The 24,783-nt window shown below is 45.6% G+C and overlaps 1 protein-coding gene across 2 annotated transcripts in view; it reads left to right on the forward strand.

Annotated features, from left to right (window-relative positions):
* Nucleotides 1–20,841, forward strand: part of OAS3 (2'-5'-oligoadenylate synthetase 3) — a 34,948-nt gene extending 14,107 nt beyond the window's left edge. For both annotated transcript variants that reach the window (XM_054443041.2, XM_063647117.1), the window contains 9 exons: nt 8,643–8,818; nt 10,231–10,481; nt 10,892–11,036; nt 11,808–11,981; nt 13,327–13,612; nt 15,026–15,201; nt 15,544–15,782; nt 17,216–17,363; nt 17,570–20,841. In XM_054443041.2, the coding sequence (XP_054299016.1) occupies nt 8,643–8,818; nt 10,231–10,481; nt 10,892–11,036; nt 11,808–11,981; nt 13,327–13,612; nt 15,026–15,201; nt 15,544–15,782; nt 17,216–17,363; nt 17,570–17,581 (1,607 nt within the window). In that variant the 3' untranslated portion in view covers nt 17,582–20,841. The remainder of the gene's footprint in view (nt 1–8,642; nt 8,819–10,230; nt 10,482–10,891; nt 11,037–11,807; nt 11,982–13,326; nt 13,613–15,025; nt 15,202–15,543; nt 15,783–17,215; nt 17,364–17,569) is intronic.
* Nucleotides 20,842–24,783: the final 3,942 nt, after the last annotated feature.

The raw sequence follows: 24,783 nt of genomic DNA on the forward strand, positions 1-24,783 counted from the left end.
ACTCTTTATTTTCTAGCATGTGTTATTAAATTGTGCCCATTACAGGCAGCGCAAAGCTAAAAGACAAAAATGAAACAAGCAACAATGATATAATGATTTTCAAGGGTTTAATAATATCTTGGAACTAAACTACCAGACACTAATAATAGGGGAGATTATTTCTTTTGTTTTTGTTTTTACAGTCTATGCAAATTAAAACCTATTAACATAATTAACAAATTTTGTCACCATTGCTACTTGATTTCCTGTTCTTCCTTCTGGATTCATTTTCCTTCTTACAGAAATACATCTTTTAGTACTTTTTCAAAAAGGGTTTATGAGTGACAAATTTTTCTCAGACTTTGTCTAAAACCATTTCTGTTTCATCTCCATGCTTGAATGGGATGCTTGACACTTGTTTTCCTTAGTTCTGCTGTCTTCTTACCTGTTGTTGCTGATGAGAAGTCTCTGTCAGTTACTGATTTTTTGTTGTTAATGATCTGTTTTTTGTTTGCATGCATGACTTTTTGTTTGTTCATTTTCTTTTGATTTCCCTTTTGGTGGCTTTTAAGACTTTCTCTTGGTTCATAGTATTGTTCAGTTTCTCTTTGATGTGTCTGTGTATAGATTTCTTTTTTTTTCTATTTTTTTATTATACTTTAAGTTCTAGGGTACATGTGCACAACGTGCAGCTTTGTTACATATGTATACATGTGCCATGTTGGTGTGCTGCACCCATTAACTCGTCATTTACATTAGGTATATCTCCTAATGCTATCCCTCCCCACTCCCCCAACCCCACGACAGGCCCTGGTGTGTGATGTTCCCCACCCTGTGTCCATTTGTTCTCATTGTTCAATTCCCACCTATGAGAGAGAACATGCGGTGTTTGGTTTTCTGTCCTTGCGCTAGTTTGCTCAGAATGATGGTTTCCAGCTTCATCCATGTCCCTACAAAGGACATGAACTCATCCTTTTTTAGGGCTGCATAGTATTCCATAGTGTATATGTGCCACATTTTCTTAATCAAGTCTGTCATTGACGGACATTTGGGTTGGTTCCAAGTCTTTGCTATTGTGAATAGTGCCACAATAAACATACGTGTGCATGTGTCTTTATAGCAGCATGATTTATAGTCCTTTGGGTATATACCCGGTAATGGGATGGCTGGGTCAAATGGTATTTCTAGTTCTAGATCCTTGAGGAATTGCCACACTGTCTTCCACAATGGTTGAACTAGTTTACAGTCCCACCAACAGTGTAAAAGTGTTCCTATTTCTCCACATCCTCTCCAGCACCTGTTGTTTCCTGACTTTTTAATGATTGCCACTCTAACTGGTGTGAGATGGTATCTCACTGTGGTTTTGATTTGCATTTCTCTGATGGCCAGTGATGGTGAGCATCTTTTCATGTGTTTTTTTGGCTGCATAAATGTCTTCTTTTGAGAAGTGTCTGTTCATGTCCTTCACCCACTTTTTGATGGGGTTGTTTGATTTTTTCTTGTAAATTTGTTTAAGTTCTTTGTAGATTCTGGATATTAGCCCTTTGTCAGATGAGTAGATTGTAAAAATTTTCTCCCATTCTGTAGGTTGCTTGTTCACTCTAATGGTAGTTTCTTTTGCTATGCAGAAGCTCTTTAGTTTAATTAGACCCCATTTGTCAATTTTGGCTTTTGTTGCCATTGCTTTTGGTGTTTTAGTCATGAAGTCCTTGCCCATGCCTATGTCCTGAATGGTATTGCCTAGGTTTTCTTCTAGGGTTTTTATGGTTTTAGGTCTAACATTTAAGTCCTTAATCCATCTTGAATTAATTTTTGTATAAGGTGTAAGGAAAGGATCCAGTTTCAGCTTTCTAGATATGGCTAGCCAGTTTTCCCAGCACCATTTATTAAAAGGGAATCCTTTCCCCCATTTCTTTTTTTTTTTTTTTTTGAGACAGAGTCTCACTCTGTCCCCCAGGCTGGAGTGCAGTGGCGTGATCTCGGCTCACTGCAAGCTCCACCTCCCAGGTTCACACCATTCTCCTGCTTCAGCCTCCCGAGTAGCTGGGACTACAGGTGCCCACCACCACACCTAGCTAATTTTTTGTATTTTTTAGTAGAGACAGGGTTTCACCATGTTAGCCAGGATGGTCTTCATCTCCTGACCTCGTGATCTGCCTGCCTCGGCCTCCCAAAGTGCTGGGATTACAGGCGTGAGCCACCACGCCCAGCCCCCATTTCTTGTTTTTGTCAGGTTTGTCAAAGATTAGATGGTTGTAGATATGTGGCATTATTTCTGAGGGCTCTGTTCGGTTCCATTGGTCTATATCTCTGTTTTGGTACCAGCACCATGCTGTTTTGGTTACTGTGGCCTTGTAATACAGTTTGAAGTCAGGTAGCATGTTGCCTCCAGCTTTGTTCTTTTGGCTTACGATTGTCTTGGCAATGCAGGCTCTTTTTTGGTTCCATATGAACTTTAAAGCAGTTTTTTCCAATTCTGTGAAGAAAGTCATTGGTAGCTTGATGGGGATGGCATTGAATCTATAAATTACCTTGGGCAGTATGGCCATTTTCACAATATTGATTCTTCCTATCCATGAGCATGGAATGTTCTTCCATTTGTTTGTGTCCTCTTTTATTTCGCTGAGCAGTGGTTTGTAGGTCTCCTTGAAGAAGACCTTCACATCCCTTGTAAGTTGGATTCCTGGGTATTTTATTCTCTTTGAAGCAATTGTGAATGGGAGTTCACTCGTGTTTTGGCTCTCTCTTTGTCTGTTATTGGCGTATAGGAATGCTTGTGATTTTTGCACGGTGATTTTTTATCCTGAGACTTTGCTGAAGTTGCTTATCAGCTTAAGGAGATTTTGGGCTGAGACAATGGGGTTTTCTAAATATACAATCATGTCATCGCAAACAGGGACAATTTGACTTCTTCTTTTCCTAATTGAATACCCTTTATTTCTTTATCCTGCCTGATTGCCCTGGCCAGAACTTCCAACACTATGTTGAATAAGAGTGGTGAGAGAGAGCATCTCTGTCTTGTGCCAGTTTTCAAAGGGAATGCTTCCAGTTTTTGCCCATTCAGTATGATATTGGCTGTGGGTTTGTCATAAATAACTCTTATTATTTTGAGATACGTCCCATCAATACCTGGTTTATTGAGAGTTTTTAGCATGAAGGGCTGTTGAATTTTCTCGAAGGCCTTTTCTGCATCTATTGAGATAATCATGTGGTTTTTGTCTTCGGTTCTGTTTATATGATGGATTACATTTATTTATTTGTGTATGTTGAACCAGCCTTGCATCCCAAGGATGAAGCCAACTTGATTCAGGGTGGATAAGCTTTTTGATGTCCTGCTGGATTCGGTTTGCCAGTATTTTATTGAGGATTTTCGCATAGATGTTCATCAGGGATATTGCTCTTAAATTCTCTTTTTTTGTTGTGTCTCTGCCAGGCTTTGGTATCAGGATGATGGTATCAGGGCTCATAAAATGAGTTATGGAGGATTCCCTCTTTTTTTATTGATTGGAATAGTTTCAGAAGGAATGGTACCAGCTTCTCTTTGTACCTCTGATAGAATTCGGCTGTGAATCCGTCTGGTCCTGGACTTTTTTTGGTTGGTAGGCTATTAATTATTGCCTCAATTTCAGAGTCTGTTATTTGTCTATTCAGGGATTCAACTTCTTCCTGGTTTAGTCTTGGGAGGGTGTATGTGTCCAGGAATTTATCCATTTCTTCTAGATTTTCTAGTTTATTTGTGTAGACGTGTTTATAGTATTCTCTGATGGTAGTTTGTATTTCTGTGTGATCAGTGGTGATATCCCCTTTATCATTTTTTACTGCATCTATTTGATCCTTCTCTCTTTTCTTCTTTATTAGTCTTGCTAGTGGTCTATCAATTTTATTCATCTTTTCAAAAAACCAGCTCCTGGATTCATTGATTTTTTGAAGGGTTTTTTGTGTCTCTGTCTCCTTCAGTTCTGCTCTGATCTTAGTTATTTCTTGCCTTCTGCTAGCTTTTGAATGTGTTTGCTCTTGCTTCTCCAGTTCTTTTAATTGTGATGTTAGGGTGTCAATTTTAGATCTTTCCTGCTTTCTCTTGTGGGCATTTAGGGCTATAAATTTCCCTCTACACACTGCTTTAAATGTGTCCCAGAGATTCTGGTATGTTTTGTCTCTGTTCTCGTTGGTTTCAAAGAACATCTTTATTTCTGCCTTCATTTCGTTATGTACCAAGTAATCACTCAAGAGCAGGTTGTTCAGTTTCCATGTAGTTGAGCGGTTTTGAGTGAGTTTCTTAATCCTGAGTTCTAGTTTGATTGCACTGTGGTCTGAGAGACAGCTTGTTATAATTTCTGTTCTTTTACATTTGCTGAGGAGTGCTTTACTTCCAAATATATGGTCAATTTTGGAATAAGTGCAATGTGGTGCTGAGAAGAATGTATATTCTGTTGATTTGGGGTGGAGAGTTCTGTAGATGTCTATTAGGTCCACTTGGTACAGAGCTGAGTTCAATTCTTGGATATCCTGGCTAACTTTCTGTCTCGTTGATCTGTCTAATGTTGACGGTGGGGTGTTAAAGTTTCCCATTATTATTGTGTGAGTCTAAGTCTCTTTGTAGGTCACTCAGGACTTGCTTTATGAATCTGGGTGCTCCTGTATTGGGTGCATATATATTTAGGATAGTTAGCTCTTCTTGTTGAATTGATCCCTTTACCATTATGTAATGGCCTTCTTTGTCTCTTTTGATCTTTGTTGGTTTAAAGTCTGTTTTATCAGAGACTAGGATTGCAACCCCTGCCTTTTTTTGTTTTCCATTTGCTTGGTAGATCTTCCTCCATCCCTTTATTTTCAGCCTATATGTGTCTCTGCATGTGAGATGGGTCTCCTGAATACAGCACACTGATGGGTCTTGATTCTTTATCCAATTTGCCAGTCTGTGTCTTTTAATTGGAGCACTTAGTCCATTTACATTTAAGGTTAATATTGTTATGTGTGAATTTGATCCTGTCATTATAATGTTAGCTAGTTATTTTGCTCGTTAGTTGATGCAGTTTCTTCCTAGCATTGATGGTCTTTACAATTAGGCATGTTTTTGCAGTGGCTGGTACCGGTTGTTCCTTTCCACGTTTAGTGCTTCCTTCAGGAGCTCTTGTAAGGCAGACCTGGTAGTGAAAAATCTCTCAGCATTTGCTTGTCTGTAAAGGATTTTATTTCTCCTTCACTTATGAAGCTTAGTTTGGCTGGATATGAAATTCTGGGTTGAAAATTCTTTTTTTTAAGAACGTTGAATATTGTCCCCCACTCTCTTCTGGCTTGTAGAGTTTCTGCCGAGAGATCCACTATTAGTCTTATGGGCTTCCCTTTGTGGGTAATCTGACCTTTCTCTCTGGCTGCCCTTAACATTTTTTCTTTCATTTCAACTTTGGTGAATCTGACAATTATGTGTCTTGGAGTTGGTCTTCTCGAGGAGTATCTTTGTGGAGTTCTCTGTATTTCCTGAATTTGAATGTTGGCCTGCCTTGCTAGGTTGGGGAAGTTCTCCTGGATAATATCCTGCAGAGTGTTTTCCAACTCAGTTCCATTCTCCCCGTCACTTTCAAGTACACCAGTCAGATGTAGATTTGGTCTTTTCACATAGTCCCATATTTCTTGGAGGCTTTGTTCATTTCTTTTTACTCTTTTTTCTCTAAACTTCTCTTCTTGATTCATTTCATTCATTTGATCTTCAATCACTGATACCCTTTCTTCCACTTGATAGAATTGTCTACTGAAGCTTGTGCATGCATCACATAGTTCTTGTGCCATGGTTTTCAGCTCCATCAGGTCATTTAAGGTCTTCTCTATGCTGTTTATTCTAGTTAGCCATTCAATCTAATCTTTTTTCAAGGTTTTTAGGTTCTTTGCGATGGGTTCGAACATCCTCCTTTAGCTCAGAGAAGTTTGTTATTACCAATTGTCTGAAGCCTTCTTCTCTCAACTTGTCAAAATCATTCTCCGTCCAGCTTTGTTCCATTGCTGGCGAGGAGCTGCATTCCTTTGGAGGAGAAGAGGCGCTCTGACTTTTAGAATTTTCAGCTTTTCTGCTTTGGTTTCTCCCCATCTTTGTGGTTTTATCTACCTTTGGTCTTTGATGATGGTGACGTACAGATGGGGTTTTGGTGTGGATGTCCTTTCTGTTTGTTAGTTTTCCTTCTAACAGTCAGGACCCTCAGCTGCAGGTCTGTTGGAGTTTGCTGGAGGTCCACTCCAGACCCTGTTTGCCTGGGTATCAGCAGTGGAGGCTGCAGAACAGCAAATATTGCAGAACTGAAAATGTTGCCGCCTGATCCTTCCTCTGGAAGCTTCGTCTCAGAGGGGCACCCAGCCATATGAGGTGTCAGTCGGCCCCTACTGGGAAGTGCCTCCCAGTTAGGCTACTCAGGGGTCAGGGACCCACTTGAGGAGGCAGTCTGTGCGTTCTCAGATCTCAAACTCCATGCTGGGAGGACCATGATTCTCTTCAAAGCTGTCAGACAGGGACGTTTAAGTTTGCAGAAGTTTCTGCTGCCTTTTGTTCAGCTATGCCCTGCCCCCAGAGGTGGAGTCTACAGAGGCAGGCCTCCTTGAGCTGTGATGGGCTCCACCCAGTTTGAGCTTCCCAGCCACTTTGTATACCCAGTCAAGCCTCAGCAATGGTGGACCCCCCTCCCCTAGCCTCACTGCCACCTTGCAGTTTGATCTCAGACTGCTGTGCTAACAGTGAGCGAGGCTCTGTGGGCGTGGGACCCTCCGTGCCAGGTGCAGGATATAATCTCTTGGTGTGCCGTTTGCTAAGACCATTGGAAAAGTGCATAGGAGTGTCTCAATTTTCCAGGTACCATCTGTCATGGCTTCCCTTGGCTAGGAAGGGGAATTCCCCAACTCCTTGCACTTCCCGGGTGAGGTAATGCCCCGCCCTGCTTTGGCTCATGATCCGTGGGCTGCACCCACTGTCCAACAAGCCCCAGTGAGATGAACCCAGTACCTCAGTTGGAAATGCAGAAATCACCCAACTTCTGTGTCACTCACGCTGGGAGCTGTAGACTGGAGCTGTTCCTATTCAGCCATCTTGGAACCTCCTCTCTGGATTTCTTTTTAATGTGTCCTCTTTGAAATGTGCTGTCCCTCCTGAATCTGAGAGCTCAATTATTCCTTTAGTTTTAGGGAGAGGTCTTCCAATAGCTCTTCGAATACTGCCTCTCCCCTATTTTGTCTATTCTCTACTTCTGGAACTCCTCTTAGATGGTTTCTTATCTCGTCCTCCATGGCTTTTCATCTCTCTCATTGTTCCCATCTCTTTGTCTATCAGGGCTGCCTGTTTCAGTTTCTTGGACCTGTCTTCTGGTTTATAAACTCTATTCAAATAATGTCTACTCTGCTGCTTATCCTTAATTTTTTTAAATTTCAGTGACTTTTTCACCTCTAAAGGTTATGTTTCTCTCTTTCTTAAATCAATCTGTTATTTGTTCATAGGCTTCAATTCTTTCACTGTGGTTCCAGTTTCTTTGATGTCTTCAATAATTTCCAACATGCTTATTTTAGTGTCTCAGATTGTCCTATTAACTCAAATTCTTGAGGTGCTAATTTTCCTATTTGTTGTGTCACCTGACTGTCCCTCATGGTCAATCATTTCCTCATACGGTTTGTAATTTTGTATTGTGAACTCACCTTTGGGGTTTGTGGAGGTTTTGTTGTCTTTGCTTTTCCTGTGGAAGTTCCTTGTGCCCTGGGTTGGAGAAATATTCCCCTTGGGACCAAGTTTTCACTTCGCTTCTACCTGGACTCCAAGAGTTTCACTAACTCCTAGGCTAGATTATGCATTAATTTAACAGTCTGGGATTTCCTCACCATGCAGATACTGTAAATTTGGACTTCACATCCACATCTAGCACAGGATCGGGGTCCCAGTTTCTCACAGGGGATTTTCTTTTTTCCCCCACCCAGAGCCCTAGCAGCAAGCTTCCTTGAAGCCCCTCTCTGCCAGTGGATAACCTTTTGCAGTCACTTTTCATGAAGAAGGCATTTATTTTAGAGGCCAGCCTTATGAAAGTGAAGGACAAGACTCAATTGTAGCTTCCTCTCTGTGTCTTGTTTTTCTTTTTCTGGAAGATAATGTTAATAATAGCAATAATTACTGCTTATTGAGCACACGATATATTCTACATACTGTTCTAAGCACTTTACATGTAGATTTCAATTGATTCTTACAATAGCCTTAGAAGGACAGGTGCTATTTATGATCCCCGTTTTACAGGTGAGGAAACTAGACCTGAAGAGGTAAAAATCACACAGCTTGGATTTGAACCCAGGCTTATCTGTCTCCAAAACTCACTCCTTTAACCACTATGTGACACAGCTTTTCTGGCTCAAGATTATGCATCTTTCAGCTTTCAGGGAAAATTTAAAAAACAAAAAATAAATAGAAGATTATCCACCGTGCAGTTACTGGATGGATTAGCAAAAAATATTGAAAAGCACCCAGTACAGAATTGATACTGAAAAAATGATAGCTCCGATTGTTATTCAATGTTATAGTGTATTATTGATTGCAATGTTAGGTGATTAATGTTAGAATATTCATAAATGCTGGTGAATGGATGGGTTGGTAAATGCTGCTATCTTCAATTGGAGTTGCACATTCAGGGTGTTTCAAACTTCTACAGGGCAGCTCAGTTCTGGCACCAAACCAAATCCCCAGGTCTACTCGAGGCTCCTCACCAGTGGCTGCCAGGAGGGCGAGCATAAGGCCTGCTTCGCAGAGCTGCGGAGGAACTTCGTGAACATTCGCCCTGCCAAGCTGAAGAACCTGATTCTGCTGGTGAAGCACTGGTATCGCCAGGTGAGTTGCCCCTGGCTCCTCCCAGAAAGCCACCACTGTCATGGCAACCGCCCCAGCCAATCAGCTCCTCCCCTACACCCACATCTCCCCTCCTTTGCTTCTTATTGGTCATCCAGAGCAGAAGGACCGGCCTCCTCCATCCTCCATTTCCTGCCCAGATCTGGAAGCCACTGTTAGAAAAAAATCTTTTCTCCATCAAGTCTAAAGTCTTCATTTCTTGTACCTGGGGTTCACTTTAGCCCATCCACTTCTCTCTTTTGACACTGCAAATGTTTTCTCTGTTTTTCCCCCACCTCCAAGCCTTTGTTTATGATATTACCCCCACCACATGTCAATTTTTAGAAAACTCCCCTTTCTGGAAGCCTAGAGCTGGCAATGACCACCATATGGTAAGGGCCTGTCCAAGACAGAAAAACCAGAGCACTTGAACAGAAAAGATCTGAACAGAAAAGCTGATGACTCCTTATGGGCTCCTGGATCAAGCTGTGCCTGAAAGCAGTCTACTCCAAGGATTTGGGGTTACATCAGCCAATACATTCTTTCATAGCCTTTTTTTTTTTTTTTTTTTTTTTGAGAAAGGGTCTCACTTTGTCACCCAGGCTGGAGTGCAGTGGCACAATTACAGCTCACTGCAGCCTCGACCTTCTGGGCTCAAGTAATCCTCCTGCCTCAGCCCCCATAGCAGCTAAGACTACAGGCACGCACTACTACACCTGGCTGATTTTCGTACTTTTTGTAGAGACAGGAGTCTTACCACGTTGCCCAGGTTAGTCTAGAACTTCTGGGCTCAAGTAATCCACCCGCCTTGGCCTCCCAAAATGCTAGAATTACAGGCATGAGCCACCACGCCCCAGCCTTGTTGCCTCTTTTGAGTTGCACTAAATTCTGAGCATCCTTCGGAGCTCCCTTACTAAATACTTCTCTGAATTCTGACTTGTATTCATGCATCCCTATATTCGACAAACATCTATCGAGCACCCGCTATTTCTAACTCTTGTGATGGACACTGGGATACCAAGATGGATACATTGCAGCCCCTATTCCTGTACAACCACCCCATGTTATGTGATTAATGTTAAAATATTCCTAAAGGCTGCTGATGGATGGATTCGTCAATGCTTCCGTCTTCAATTAGAGTTACACACTCAAGATGTTTCAAATTTCCAAATTCCTTGAGGGGAGACACTAGGCAAAAGCCACGTCTGAGCTCTCAGTCTCACTGTATGACCTTAGACAAGTCACTACCCTCCTCTGAACCTCAGTTTACCCACTTGTAAAATAAGAAGCATCAGCAAGTTTCTATTCTTTCTGCGCTTCTGTTTTCTATATTCCCTTCCTGCCCCAAGTGCTTATGGCCACACTCAGCTCACATCCACTAATCACTCATCTTTGGTTGGCCTTGTGTGACACAGGTTGCAGCTCAGAACAAAGGAAAACGACCAGCCCCTGCCTCTCTGCCCCCAGCCTATGCCCTGGAGCTCCTCACCATCTTTGCCTGGGAGCAGGGCTGCAGGCAGGATTGTTTCAACATGGCCCAAGGCTTCCGGACGGTGCTGGGGCTCGTGCAGCAGCATCAGCAGCTCTGTGTCTTCTGGACGGTCAACTATAGCACTGAGGACCCAGCCATGAGAATGCACCTTCTTGGCCAGCTTCGAAAACCCAGGTGAAGACCTGCTTCCCTTTGCCTGGCTTCATTATCCTCCTCCTCCCCACTGTCACCCTGGAGTCAGTCATCCAGGAGGAGTCCAAGGTAGGGTTTGGGGTGGCAGTCCCGCTCCTCACTCTGCTTCCCTCTGGACTCTTTGCTGAGGAAGTGTGGACGTAAGGAGTCCCAAAAGAAACCAGGGCCAGTTTTATTAGCATGATAAAATAGTATTTCTCAGTTGAAGGGGCCACCCAATAGCTTTCCAACCAAGGCAGCCAATTGAGACCGCTTCTGCTCATGGGCAAGACTGAGCCAACCCCGAGGTCCTGACACTCTTCCCAGCCCTCACGCCCCTTTTCAGCCCTTCCACCCACTTCCTCTTTCACTGACTCCCACCTTCCCCACCCACCTTCCTGCTGTGCCCCCAGACCCCTGGTCCTGGACCCTGTTGATCCCACCTGGAACGTGGGCCAGGGTAGCTGGGAGCTGTTGGCCCAGGAAGCAGCAGCGCTGGGGATGCAGGCCTGCTTTCTGAGTAGAGACGGGACATCTGTGCAGCCCTGGGATGTGATGGTAAGATGGAGGGTCCTGTGGGGCAGGGGGCCCTGCCTTCTAGTCAGGTTCCCTTAACCTGCCGGTGCACCCGTCCCCAGCTGCTAGGAGTGTTGGTTGCTGACAACTCATAGTCACCCCTTCTCTGGAGACTTGCCTTCCATGAAATGCACAGATTGCTACGTCCCAGCCAGTGCCTGAGTGACACAGGGTTACAAAAGGCCCAACTTTATCTCCAGGCGGAACAGACTCCGTGATGCAACTCACGTTCCAGCGCTCCCTGTGGAATCAGGCAAACACTTGTCTCCAGCTGAGCACCCAGCTTTGCTGAGCCTCTTCTCTGCCCTCTGCTGCTGTCCTTGTTCCACTTCTCCTCCAAGCACTGCCCCAATTAATCATATGCGCAAGAATTCCTGCCATGGGCCCTGCTTCTAGGAAAACTGAGACATAAGCCACTTGCAGCTCCCAAAACGATATGATTTTATCACATTTACTATGTTGCAGTAGGTTCTCATAACCATCGTTTAATACTCAAGACAATCCATTGAGACCTGGGCTTCATTATTGCACTCATTTAAACATGGGGAAACTGAGGCTGTGTATTGATGCTGGAACCAAAATTCAATCTCAGGTCCTTCTGATGCTACCTCAGAACCTACCCACCAGCTGAGAAGGAAAGAGGGACATGGGAGACAGTGGGGAGTCTTGTCCTCAGAGGACATCAAGGGGCAGGTCTTGGGTGAGCACTGGGAGTCCCGTCTCAAGCTGGCCCCCCCTGGATTCTCTCTGCAGCCAGCCCTCCTTTACCAAACCCCAGCTGGGGACCTTGACAAGTTCATCAGTGAATTTCTCCAGCCCAACCGCCAGTTCCTAGCCCAGGTGAACAAGGCCGTTGATACCATCTGTTCATTTTTGAAGGAAAACTGCTTCCGGAATTCTCCCATCAAAGTGATCAAGGTGGTCAAGGTGAGTCCTCAGAGAGCTGTAGGCAAGCAATATCCTGCAAGCTGGTGATCTCTCCCAGCCCAGGGCCAGGCTTGACCCACTTCCGCCCTCGTAGCAACCAGCAAAAAGCCAGGAATAGAGAAAAAGCCGGAAAACGGTTATGGGAGGATGGCAGAGAGAGGGCCCAGATATGTCCAACAAGTCTCTTTTGGTCGCTAGTGACACCCAACTCAAAAGAGGCAACAAAGGAATGTATTGACGGATGTAACTGGAAAGTCCCGGATAGGGCTGCTTACAGGCATAGCTAGATCCAGGAGCCCAGGCAACATCATCAGGACTCAGGTTTTCTCTCCAGTTCTTGGTTCTGCTTTTTAATGTCTTGGATAGGCCCTTAACATATGGTGGTCTTTGGCAGCTCTAAGCTTCCAGAAAGGGGAACTTGTTTTTTCTTAAAATTCAAATAAAAGTCTTGGAATTGAGTCTCATTGGCCTGGCTTGGGTAACCTGCCAACCCCCAAACTAGTTACTGGGGCTAGGGAGACATTATGCTCTGGATGGCCAAGACTGGGTCACATGGTGAAGTGGCCCCCGCCTAGTCCTCATGGGCTGAGTGTGGGTTAGGGGTGGTCCCTCCAAAGAACACCAGGATGCTGATCCCAGGTGGAAAGGATGCTGGGGGTGTGCAAAAGGTCACACTGTCCACAGCACTGGATACAGCCTCAGTCCACAGTTGGAGAGACAAGTGAGACCCAGATCAGCTCAGAAACAGTGTTAGCATAAAGCCAGCCAGTGAGCAGTGCCAGGGATGCTGGTTTGCTGTGTGACCATAGGCATGTACCTTCCCCTCTCTGATCCTCACCTTCCTGATTTCTAACAGTTGAGGACAGTGGCTTGGCTCACTGGCTGTCAACCCTGGCTCCCCTGGCTTGACCTTGGAATCACAGTTTTTTAAAAATATGCTGATGCCCAAGCCCCAACCCAGGAAAACTTAAATCACAGTCTTGTGGGGTGGGAGCCAGCCACTGGTCGTTTGTAAAAGACTTCCAGGTGCAGACACGCTTGGGAGCTGCAGGCCCAAAAAACCAACCAACAAACAAAACACTTCTCAAATCCTCTCCAGTCACAAAATATGATGAAATGAGAAATTTTGCATTTGTTGAAGGGTTTAAACTTACCTGTTGCATGCTTCTTTTTCTTACAATCTTAAATACAATCTTTCTTACCATATTAAAGATCTAACACAGAGAGGTTAGATGACTTGTCCAAGGTCACACCGTAGGTTTTCTAACTCATAGTCCAGAACCCACAGGCAAAAGGATGCCAAGCCATGCTTCAAGGGTTGAGCCACCTGCCATGTCCTCTCCAGGGTGGCTCTTCAGCCAAAGGCACAGCTCTGCGAGGCCGCTCAGACGCCGACCTCGTGGTGTTCCTCAGCTGCTTCAGCCAGTTCACTGAGCAGGGGAACAAGCGGGCCGAGATCATCTCCGAGATCCGAGCCCAGCTGGAGGCGTGTCAACAGGAGCGGCAGTTCGAGGTCAAGTTTGAAGTCTCCAAATGGGAGAATCCCCGCGTGCTGAGCTTCTCACTGACATCCCAGACGATGCTGGACCAGAGTGTGGACTTTGATGTGCTGCCAGCCTTTGACGCCCTAGGTGAGGTGCCCTGGCATAGACCTGAGAGGGGGAAATACAGAGGCAGGGCCGCCATGGGCAGTTGTAGAGGTAGCACGGTACACAACCAGGCCACATCTGTTCTCATCATTGCAGGCATTGTAGTTGTGTATGTTCATCACAACTTTCCTGCAAAGTATCTAAAGAAGAGGGTGCCTTTTTCTAATTTGCACAGGCACTCTGTGGGCTAACAGTGGCCTCAAGCTGGGTTCTAGTCCCAGCAATTCCACCAACATGCTGGATGACCTTGAACAAGGGACTTCCCCGTCCTGAGCCCCATTGTTTTTATCTCACATCTGACAGTAAGGACATTGATGTTTCTTGCACATTCCCAGCTTTGAGTGGTTTGTGTGCCACCCACCTCCTCCACTCTGCTGCAGATCCATTCATTCAGTTCATTCAATACATGCATCTACTCTGTGCCCAGTGCTCTTCCTGGCACCAAAAATAAAGCCTTGAACAAAATAGACACAACTCTCTTCATATCTCTTCAATTCTCAGTTTGATTAGCAGTTTTCAGAGTGAGAAAATCCCTTGTATTTGAATTTATTTGGTTTCTGAGTTTGAGGGAGCAGGTGGCCAAGGGAGGGATTCATGAAGAATTTTTTTTTTAAGAGACAGGGTCTTTCTTTATCACCCGGCCTGGAGTGCAGTGGCACGATCGTGACTCAATGCAGCCTCGAACTCCTGGGCTCAAGTGATCCTCCTGCCCCAGCATCCTGAGAGGCTGGGACTACAGGTGCACACCACCACACCTGGCTAATTTATAGAATTTTTTGTAGAGATGGGATATGACTATGTTGCCCAGGCTGGTCTGAAACTCCTAGCCTCATATGATCCTCCTGCAGTGGCCTTGCAGAGTGCTGGGATTACAGACGTAAGCCACTGCACCCGGCCCAGAAATTTATCTGAGTCTATTCAGTTCTTCAGTTCAGAGAGCAAGAATTTGGATATTAAGGAATGCCTTTACTTGGATATTAAGGAATGTCTTTAAGTGCAATGTAACCAGAATGGTGATGTCAACTCCATACACAGCTCTGTTACCTGCAGGAGGTTGTAAGACTGAGGCCTGCCCTCCCTTGGTTAGAGAGAAAGATAAGCAAGTCTTAGAGAGGTGTTAAAGACAGGCTAGCTCCCAGCTGAGACTTTTTCCAAGATAGGTAAGCAGATGGTTTGAAAGGGAGCAGAAAAGGGAGTATGACTGTCACCAGGGATTTAATGTGGGTCATGCCACATCTGTGTTCCACCTAAAAACACCCTGTGGCCTCCCAGTGGATCCCAGACCACCCTTAGGAAAACACCCAAGAGGTAGGAGATCTCAGAAGTCCTTTCTAAGTTGGCCCCACTGGGACACCGTGGGAGCCAGAGTGATGGTAACCATCTCCCCATCTCCAGGCCAGCTGGTCTCTGGCTCCAGGCCCAGCTCTCAAGTCTACGTCGACCTCATCCACAGCTACAGCAATGCGGGCGAGTACTCCACCTGCTTCACAGAGCTACAACGGGACTTCATCATCTCTCGCCCTACCAAGCTGAAGAGCCTGATCCGGCTGGTGAAGCACTGGTACCAGCAGGTTCGGCACATGGATAGGCCACCTTCCCCAGTTGCCCTGGGCTCTGCCTCTGGAGCACTTTCCTGGGAGGAAGCAGGGCCCAGCCCTGGCCAAGATCCTGGGTTGGTGGAGCAGAGCAGAAAGAGTGCTATATCTCAGCTGTGGGACCTTAGTTTTCTTATCTGTAAGATGGGGGTGATAAAACTATGTCACAGGATGTGATGGGATAATGCATGGCAAGGCATCTGGCACATGTAGGTGCTCAATAAAAGTTTTGGGGTTGCTTTGCCAAGTCCAGAATAATCCCTTCTGTACCTCATCAGTGCCAATATGAACCAACATATCTTTCTCCTCATTCTCCAGTGTACCAAGATCTCCAAGGGGAGAGGCGCCCTACCCCCACAGCACGGGCTGGAACTCCTGACTGTGTATGCCTGGGAGCAGGGCGGGAAGGACTTCCAGTTCAACATGGCTGAGGGCTTCCGCACGGTCCTGGAGCTGGTCACCCAGTACCGCCAGCTCTGTATCTACTGGACCATCAACTACAACGCCAAGGACAAGACTGTTGGAGACTTCCTGAAACAGCAGCTTCAGAAGCCCAGGTTCAGGTCTACCCCCAGTGTTCCAGAATTTCAGACCTGGGATCACTCACTCTCCCCACTTTCTAGATTGCAGAGCAGAGTTGGGAAAACACTCTTCCTAGAACTGATTCTTTCCTAGAAGTTATATTCGTAGCATCTGAGGGACAAACGGTTAATTTTCTGGTCACCCAGGAATAGGGTTGCCAGATAAAATGCAAGACCTCAAGTTAAATTTGAGTTTCAGATAAATGATGAATAACTTCTTAGTATAAGTATGCTTGATGCCATATTTGAGACATAATTATGCTTAAAAATTTATTCACTGTTTATCTGAAAGTCAAATTTAACTGGGCATCCTGTTTTTTGTTGTTGTTGTTGTTGTTTGTTTGTTTTTGTCGCCCAGGCTGGAGTGCAATGGCGCGATCTTGGCTCACTGCAACCCTCCGCCTCCCGGGTTCAAGCAATTCTTCTGCCTCAGCCTCCTGAGTAGCTGGGACCACAGGCTCACGCCACCGTGTCCAGCTAATTTTTGTATTTTTAGTAGAGACATTTTTCACCATGTTGGCCAGGCTGGTCTCGAACTCCTGGCCTCAAGTGATCTGCCCACCTAGGCCTCCCAAAGTGCTGGGATTACAGGCATGAGCCACTGTGCCCAGCCTTGTATTTGTATTTGTTAAATCTAACCACCCTACCTGTGAACCCACCCAGGTACCATAAGCATGTTTCATTCTTTGGGATTTTGCCTACCTCTGAAATGGGTACAGAGATAACAGAGCTGCTTTTGCAAACTCAGGATGCATCTCCAGTCAGTGGGGAGTGGCTACTTAGAATGATGTGTTGAAAAAGCTTCTGAGGTTGTGATTTGACTCAGCTGGAAAGAGTAGGCTAACCAGCTAGTAGTGTCCAAAGGTTGAGCATCCCAAATGCAAAAATTCAAAATCCGAAAATGGCCCAGAATTTGAAGCTTTTTGACCACCAAAAAAAATGCTCAAGGAAAATGCTCATTGGAGCATTTTGGATTTTCAAATTAGGGATTCTTAACTGGTAAGTAAGGCAAAGGTCCAAAATCTGAAAAAATTTGAAATCCAAAACACTTCTGGTCCCAAGCATTTTAGATAAGAAATACTCAATCTGTATCATGGATGCAGGAAGGGAGAGTTGTGGAACCAGTGCTGTGATTGATTAACAATGTCTCCCCTGAATAAGGAAGGGGTGAGCGGTAGCACTGTGGTTGATTAGTAATGTTTGCCTGAATGCAGAATGGCAAAGCGGCCATGTGTGTCTTATTTTCTATACCTGCCCTATAGTGTGTGCCTGGAGCACTGAGGAATCTCTGAGCCCTGGCCCTAGCCCCTGCAAAGTGTTAGATAAAAAGGGAAAATAGTCCAACCAGTGCCACAGGTGGACACCTAGATGTTGCCAGGAATAAGACTGACCCTGGCTGGGAATTGCAGGCCTATCATCCTGGATCCGGCTGACCCGACAGGCAACCTGGGCCACAATGCCCGCTGGGACCTGCTGGCCAAGGAAGCTGCAGCCTGCACGTCTGCCCTGTGCTGCATGGGACGGAATGGCATCCCCATCCAGCCATGGCCAGTGAAGGTGAGAGATCTGTGGTACCAAAGGAAGTACCCTTTGGGGTTGAGGGGGGAGCATGGTCAGGGGAGGGACATGACTCCTCCCAAAGGGGCAGGGCCCGGTGATGGCCCCAGGTATGCCCCTGTGCTTCCACTTTCCCATCCGGCTGTGTGGTCTCAGCTTCTGCAGAAAGGATGGGGTTACCAATAACTCCTATAATACTTCCCCAGGCTGCTGTGTGAAGTCGAGAAAATCAGCGGTCCTACTGGATGAAGAGAAGATGGACACCAGCCCTCAGCATGAGGAAATTCAGGGTCCCCTACCAGATGAGAGAGATTGTGTGTGTGTGTGTGCACACATGTGTCCATGTGTGTGTTTTAGTGAATCTGCTCTCCCAGCTCACACACTGCCCTGCCTCCCATGGCTTACACACTAGGATCCAGACTCCATGGTTTGACACCAGCCTGCGTTTGCAGCTTCTCTATCACTGCCATGACCTTATCCTCGTACCACTACTGCTGCTTCCCACCCAGCTGAGAATGCCTCCTCCTCCCTGACTCCTCTCTGCCCATGCAAATTAGCTCACATCCTTCCTCCTGCTGCAATCTATCCCTTCCTCCCATTGGCCTCTCCTTCTTGCCAAATCTAAATACTTTATATAGGGATGGCAGAGAGTTTCCATCTCATCTATCAGCCACAGTCATTTGGTACTGGCTACCTGGAGCCTTATCTTCTGAAGGGTTTTAAAGAATGGCCAATTAGCTGAGAAGAATTATCTAATCAATTAGTGATGTCTGCCATGGATGCAGTAGAGGAAAGTGGTGGTACAAGTGCCATGATTGATTAGCAATGTCTGCACTGGATGCAGAAAAAAGAAGGTGCTCGCAGGTTTACAGTGTATGTGTCGGCTATTGAAGAGCCCTCTGAGCTCAGTTGCTAGCAGGAGAGCATGCCCATATTGGCTTACTTTGTCTGCCACAGACACAGACAGAGGGAGTTGGGACATGCATGCTATGGGGACCCTCTTGTTGGACACCTAATTGGATGCCTCTTCATGGGAGGCCTCCTTTTCTTCACCTTTTATGCTGCACTCCTCCCCTAGTTTACACATCTTCATGCTGTGGCTCAGTTTATCTTCCTGAATTTTTATTGGGTCCCTGTTTTCTCTCCTAACATGCTGAGATTCTGTATCCCCACAGCCTAAACCTGAGCCAGTGGCCAAACAGCCGTGCTTAGCCTGTTTCTCTCTGCCTTCCAGAGCAAGGCCCACCACGTCCATCCAGGAGGCTCTCCTGACCTCAAGTCCAACAACAGTGTCCACACTAGTCAAGGTTCAGCCCAGAAAACAGAAAGCACTCTAGGAATCTTAGGCAGAAAGGGATTTTATCTAAATCACTGGAAAGGCTGGAGGAGCAGAAGGCAGAGGACACCACTGGACTATTGGTTTCAAGATTAGACCACTGTAGCCGAATCAGAGGTCAGAGAGCCGCCACTGCTACTGCTAATGCCACCACTACCCCTGCCATCACTGCCTCACATGCACAAAACTGGAGTCGAGACCTAGGTTAGATTCCTGCAACCACAAACATCCATCAGGGATGGCCAGCTGCCAGAGCTGCGGGAAGACAGATCCCACCTCCCTTTCTTAGAAAAATCTAAATTACAGCCAGAACTCTGGCTGCAGAGGAGTCTGAGACATGTATGATTGAATGGGTGCCAAGTGCCAAGGGGCGGAGCCCCCAGCAGATGCATCCTGGCCATCTGTTGGGTGGATGAGGGAGTGGGTCTATCTCAGAGGAAGGAACAGGAAACAAAGAAAGGAAGCCACTGAACATCCCTTCTCTGCCCCACAGGAGTGTCTTAGACAGCCTGACTCTCCACGAACCACTGTTAAAACTTACCTGCAAGGAATGCTAGATTGAATGGGATGGGAAGAGCCTTCCCTCGTTATTGTCATTCTTGGAGAGAGGTGAGCGACCAAGGGCAGCTCCTCTGATTCACCTAGAGCCTGTTCTCTGCTACTCTTTGGCTCAGCCTACAGAGGCTAGAGTAGGTGAAGGCACAGAGGACAGGGCTTCTAATACCTGTGCCATACTGACAGCCTCCATCCCTGCCCACCGTCTTGGTGCTGAACCAATGCTAAGGGCACCTTCTTAGACTCATCTCATCGATACTGCCTGGTAATCCAAAGCTAGAACTCTCAGGACCCCAAACTCCGCCTCTTGGATTGGCCCTGGCTGCTGCTACACACACATCCAAGAGCTCAGGGCCAGTTCTGGTGGGCAGCAGAGACCTGCTCTGCCAAGTTGTCCAGCAGCAGAGTGGCCCTGGCCTGGGCATCACAAGCCAGTGATGCTCCGGGGAAGACCAGGTGGCAGGTCACAGTTGGGTACCTTCCATTCCCACCACACACACTCTGGGCCTGCCCGCAAAATGGCTCCAGAATTAGGGTAATTATGAGATGGTGGGAACCAGGGCAGCTCAGGTGCGTGATACAAGGAGTGGTTGTCATCTGTGCAGGGCAGAGAGGAGGGCTTGCTCATCTGAACAGGAGTGTATTTCATTCCAGCCCCTCAGTCTTTGGCAATGGCCACCCTGGTGTTGGCATATTGGCCCCACTGTAACTTTTGGGGGCTTCCCGGTCTAGCCACACCCTTGGATAGGAAGACTTGACTGCATAAAGATGTCACTTCTCCCTGAGTTGATTGATAGGCTTAATGGTCACCCTAAAAACACCCACATACGCTTTTCAATGGAACCAGATAAGTTGACGCTAAAGTTCTTATGGAAAAATACACACGCAATAGCTAGGAAAACACAGGGAAAGAAGAGTTCTGAGCAGGGCCTAGTCTTAGCTGATATTAAAACATACTATGAAGCCTCTGATATTTAAACAGCATGGCACTGGTACGTAAATAGACCAATGCAGTTAGGTGGCTCTTTCCAAGACTCTGGGGAAAAAAGTAATAAAAAGCTAAATGCAATCAATCAGCAATTGAAAGCTAAGTGAGAGAGCCAGAGGGCCTCCTTGGTGGTAAAAGAGGGTTGCATTTCTTGCAGCCAGAAGGCAGAGAAAGTGAAGACCAAGTCCAGAACTGAATCCTAAGAAATGCAGGACTCCAAAGAAATGTGTGTGTGTGTGTGTGTGTGTGTGTGTGTGTGTGTGAATTTTTAAAAACTTTTTACTGAGATATAAGTCAATACCATAAAGCTCTCACCCTTTTAAAGTGTACAATTCAGTGGTGTGAATATATTCATAAGATTTATACTTGGTGTCTATTCATAAGACTTATATTCAGCATATTCATAACTAGAGCCATATCACAGATGCACTCATCATAATAATTCCAGACATTTTCATCACCCTAAAAGGAAACCCTGAAACCCATTAGCAGTCATTCCCCATTCCTCCAACCCATTCTCTCCCTAATCCCTAGAAACCGCCAATCTGCTGTGTATTTCATCTATTGCCAACATTTCATATAAATGGCATCATGCAATATGTGGCCTTTTGTGTCTGGCTTCTTTAACTTAACATGTTTTCAAGATTCATTCATGTTATAGTATATGTTGGGGTTTCATTCCTTTTTATTTCCGAATGACATTTCCACTGCATAAATGGACTACATTTTGTTTATCCATTCTCCCATTGATAGGTATTTGGATATTCTCCACTTTTTTGCTATTTTGCTGCATTTTTTGCTGTTATGACTAATAGCTGTTATGCACACTCTTGTATGAGATTTTGTGCAGACATATGTTTTCATTTTTCTTACGTATAAAAGGTGATCCACAATTGATGACCCCATCATAAGTCAAGGAGAATCTGTGTGCTGTATTAATCAGAGTTCTCCAGAGAAACCAGACCATTAGAATAGAGAGACATATATAGAAAGAGATTTATTATGAGGGTTTGACTTGTGTGATTATGGAGTCTGAGAAGTTTTGTGATCCACCGTCTGCAAGCTGGAGACTCGGAAAGGCCAGTGGTTGTAGTTTCAGACCAATTCAGAAGGCTGAGAACCAGGAGATTGCTGGAATAAGTCCCAATCCAAGTCTGAAAGCCCAAGAACCAGGAGCATCAATATCTGAGAGCAGGAGAAGACAGATGCCTCAGCTCACGCAGGGAGAGAAAATTTGCTGTTCCTCTTTTTGTTCTATTCAGGCCTCCAGTGGATTGGAAGATGCACACTCACCCTGGTGAGGGCTGTCTTCTCTACTCAGTCTACAGATTCAAATACTAATCTCTTCCAGGAACATGCTCACAGACACATCCAGAAATAACATTTTACCAGCCATCTGGGCGTCCCTTAACCCCGTCCAGTAGACACATAAAATTAACCCTCATGTATACCTAGGAGTGGAATTGCTGTATCACGTGATAACTCTATGTTTAGCCATTTGAGAACTGCCAGACTGTTTTCCACAGTGGCTGCACCATTTATACACACCCACCCCTGGCAGTGAATGAAAGTTCCAGTTTCTCCATATCCTTGCCAACACTCATTGTCCATCATGTTGATTATAGCCATCCTAGTGGGTAGATGAGAAAGTGATGATATGCTGTCAAAATAATCAGGTCTGCTCAATGTGGTCAGAACCCTACATGGTAAAAAAGAATAGGGCCCTGACACATAGAATGGGAACATACAGGTTGATGCCACTGTTCATGGGGACAGACTAGATGGGCCACAAGCAGGGAACTACTCAACTTACACCATCAAAATACCTCAAGAATGAACGCCGAGGAAACTTCCCCCAGTAAAAACATCACCATTGCTTTCCTAGTGGGCTTCCCAGGAAACACGTCTGCCACATACGTCAGCTAAATGTCATGTGTGAACCTAGACATTGGCGGGGGTGGGGATGCTATAAAGAAGAGTATTGGAATAATTGGTAAATTTTTCAGTATAACAATGTATTTATGGCTGGACATAGTGGCTTACACCTGTAATGCTACCACTTTGGGAGGCTGAGGCAGGCAGATCACTTGAGCCCAGGAGTTCGAGATCAGCCTGGGCAACATGGTGAGACCCTACCTGTACAAAAAATACAAAAATTAGCCAGACATGGTGGTGTGTGCCTGTAGTCCCAGCTACTCAGGAAGCTGAGACAGAAGAATCGCTTGAGCCTGAGAGGTTGAGGCTACAGTGAGCTGAGATTGTGCCACTGCACTCCAGCCCGGGTGACAGTGAGACTCTGTCTCAAAATATATATTTACACAATATTTGTATAATAAATATATATTTATTATATATGTTATATAAATTATATATTATATAAATTATATAAAATTATATTATATATGTTATAAGAGATGACAGCATTGTATCAATGCTAAAATTCTGAATTGGACCATTGTTCTGTGCTTCTGTAGCACAATATTCTTGTTCTTAGGAGATATAGGTTGAAGCATTTAGGAGTAAAGGGACATAAATCATGCAACATGAATTCAAATGGTTCAGGAATAAAAATACTCATGAAGGGCTGGGCGTGGTGGCTCAGGTCTGTAATCCCAGCACTTTGGGTGACTGAGGTGGGAAGATCACTTGAGGCCAGGAGTTCGAGCCCAGCCTGGGAAACATGGTGACATTGTGACCCCCATTTCTACCAAAAAATTTAAAAAATTTAGCCAGGCATGGTGGTGCATGCCTATAGTCCCAGCTACTCAGGAGGCTGAAGTGGGAAGATTGCTTGAGCTTGGGAGGGTGAGGCTGCAGTGAGCTATAATCACGCCACTGCACTCCAGCCTGGGTGACAGAGTAAGACTCTGTCTCAAAAACAAAACAAAACAAAAACCTCCTAAAATGTATAAACAGCAAGAAAATGAGGGGCAAATGTGGTAAAAAAATATAATGGGTAAAAAGGCTAAGGAAGTTGTTTGTGTGCATCTTGTAAATTTTCTCAGCATTTCAAATTACTTCAAAATAAAGTGTTTTTTTAAATAACAAATGAAGTACAGGCTTTGGAGTCAGGCAGTGTGTTAGTGTTAGAACCTAGCCTGACAACTTGCCAGCTGTGTGATCACGGGCAAATGTTTCCACCTCTGTGAGCCTCCATGTCCTCATCTGAAAAAGGAACCTTAAGACGACTCCTGCCCAGCCTGCCTACCTCTCAGTGTTGCAGTAAAAGTTGGATAAGGGCAGGGAAGGCCCTTAATGAGCATGTGCATAAATCGAGGTTTTTCCAGAACTAACAGGGTATGTATATTTATTTTGAGGTATTTATTTTAAGGAACTGGCTCACGTGATTGTGGAGGCTGGCAAATCCAAAATCGGCAGGGTAGACTGGCAGGTGGGAGACCCAGGAAGGAGTTGTTGCTGCAAGTGGAGGCCAAGGCAGTCTGCAGCTGAATTCCCCCTTCTTCGGGCGAGCTCAGTCTTTAGTCTATCAAGGCCTTCAACTGATTAAATCAGGCCCACTGCCTTACAGATGATAATCCACTTTACTCAAAAAAAAGTCTACCAATGTAAACGTTAATCTCATCTTTAAAAATACCTTCACAAAAAGATCTAGGATAATGTTTGACCAAATATCTGGGTACCTGGGCTCAGCCAACTTGACACATAAAATTAACTATCCCAGTATGGAAGGGCCCTGGTCCCCCGCTACATCTTGGAGATTTTTGCCTTCTCTGTGAATTATTCTTGCTGGGCCAAGCCAGCTGGCTGGGAGTCCTCTGCGAGTTTTGTTTTCAAAGCTCTGGGCGCAGGAGTTGCATGTCTGTCTCCTTTCTGGCTCACGCACTTGGGACGTGTTTTCTTGCCCTTGCGGGGCTGGACAAGTGCCTCATACGGTCCCTCGGCTGTCCACAAGTGTGCTGAGAAACTGGACACACAGAGGTTCCCTCCCGCTGACCACCCCGGGGCCTGTGTTTACCCAGAAGCAGACGAAAACCTGAGTCCAGCTAGGTCCCTGCTTTGCTGTGTGTCCCAGAGCAAGTCAGTTCCCTCTCTGGGTCTCTTTTTCCTCTCTGCTGCTTTCCCTGAATCTGAGTTCCCTGGCCACTGAGAACAGGGGGAAAGGGACAGAACCTCAAAAGATGACCTGTGCCCCCCTGCTTCTAAGCACTTTGCAGTTATTATTTAATCATCAAGCTAATCCTATGAGAGAGCTGCCATTTTTCCCCAGCTTACAGATGGGGGAATTGAGGCGCAAAGAGGGCAGGTGATGTGCTCAAGGACAGATGTCTAGCAGGTATGAAGCCCTCACAATGGGGTTCTAGAGGCTGTTTGGTTAATCTCAAGTTTTGGGGAGCCCCTGAAGGGCTGGTCACCACGCTGCCGGGGACAGGGAAAGCCTCTGAGCTTGAGTCAGTTTTAGTTTCCCTGCTGGGGTGCAGGAGTCAGTAAACCTTGCTGCAAGGGGCGGGGAAGAGCCTCTGAGCTTAAGTTTTGGTTTCCCTGCCCCGGATGCAGGAGTTGGTAAGCTCACTGCAAGGGGC

Source organism: Pongo pygmaeus, chromosome 10 (assembly GCF_028885625.2).
Source record: "Pongo pygmaeus isolate AG05252 chromosome 10, NHGRI_mPonPyg2-v2.0_pri, whole genome shotgun sequence".
Lineage (NCBI taxonomy): Eukaryota > Metazoa > Chordata > Mammalia > Primates > Hominidae > Pongo > Pongo pygmaeus.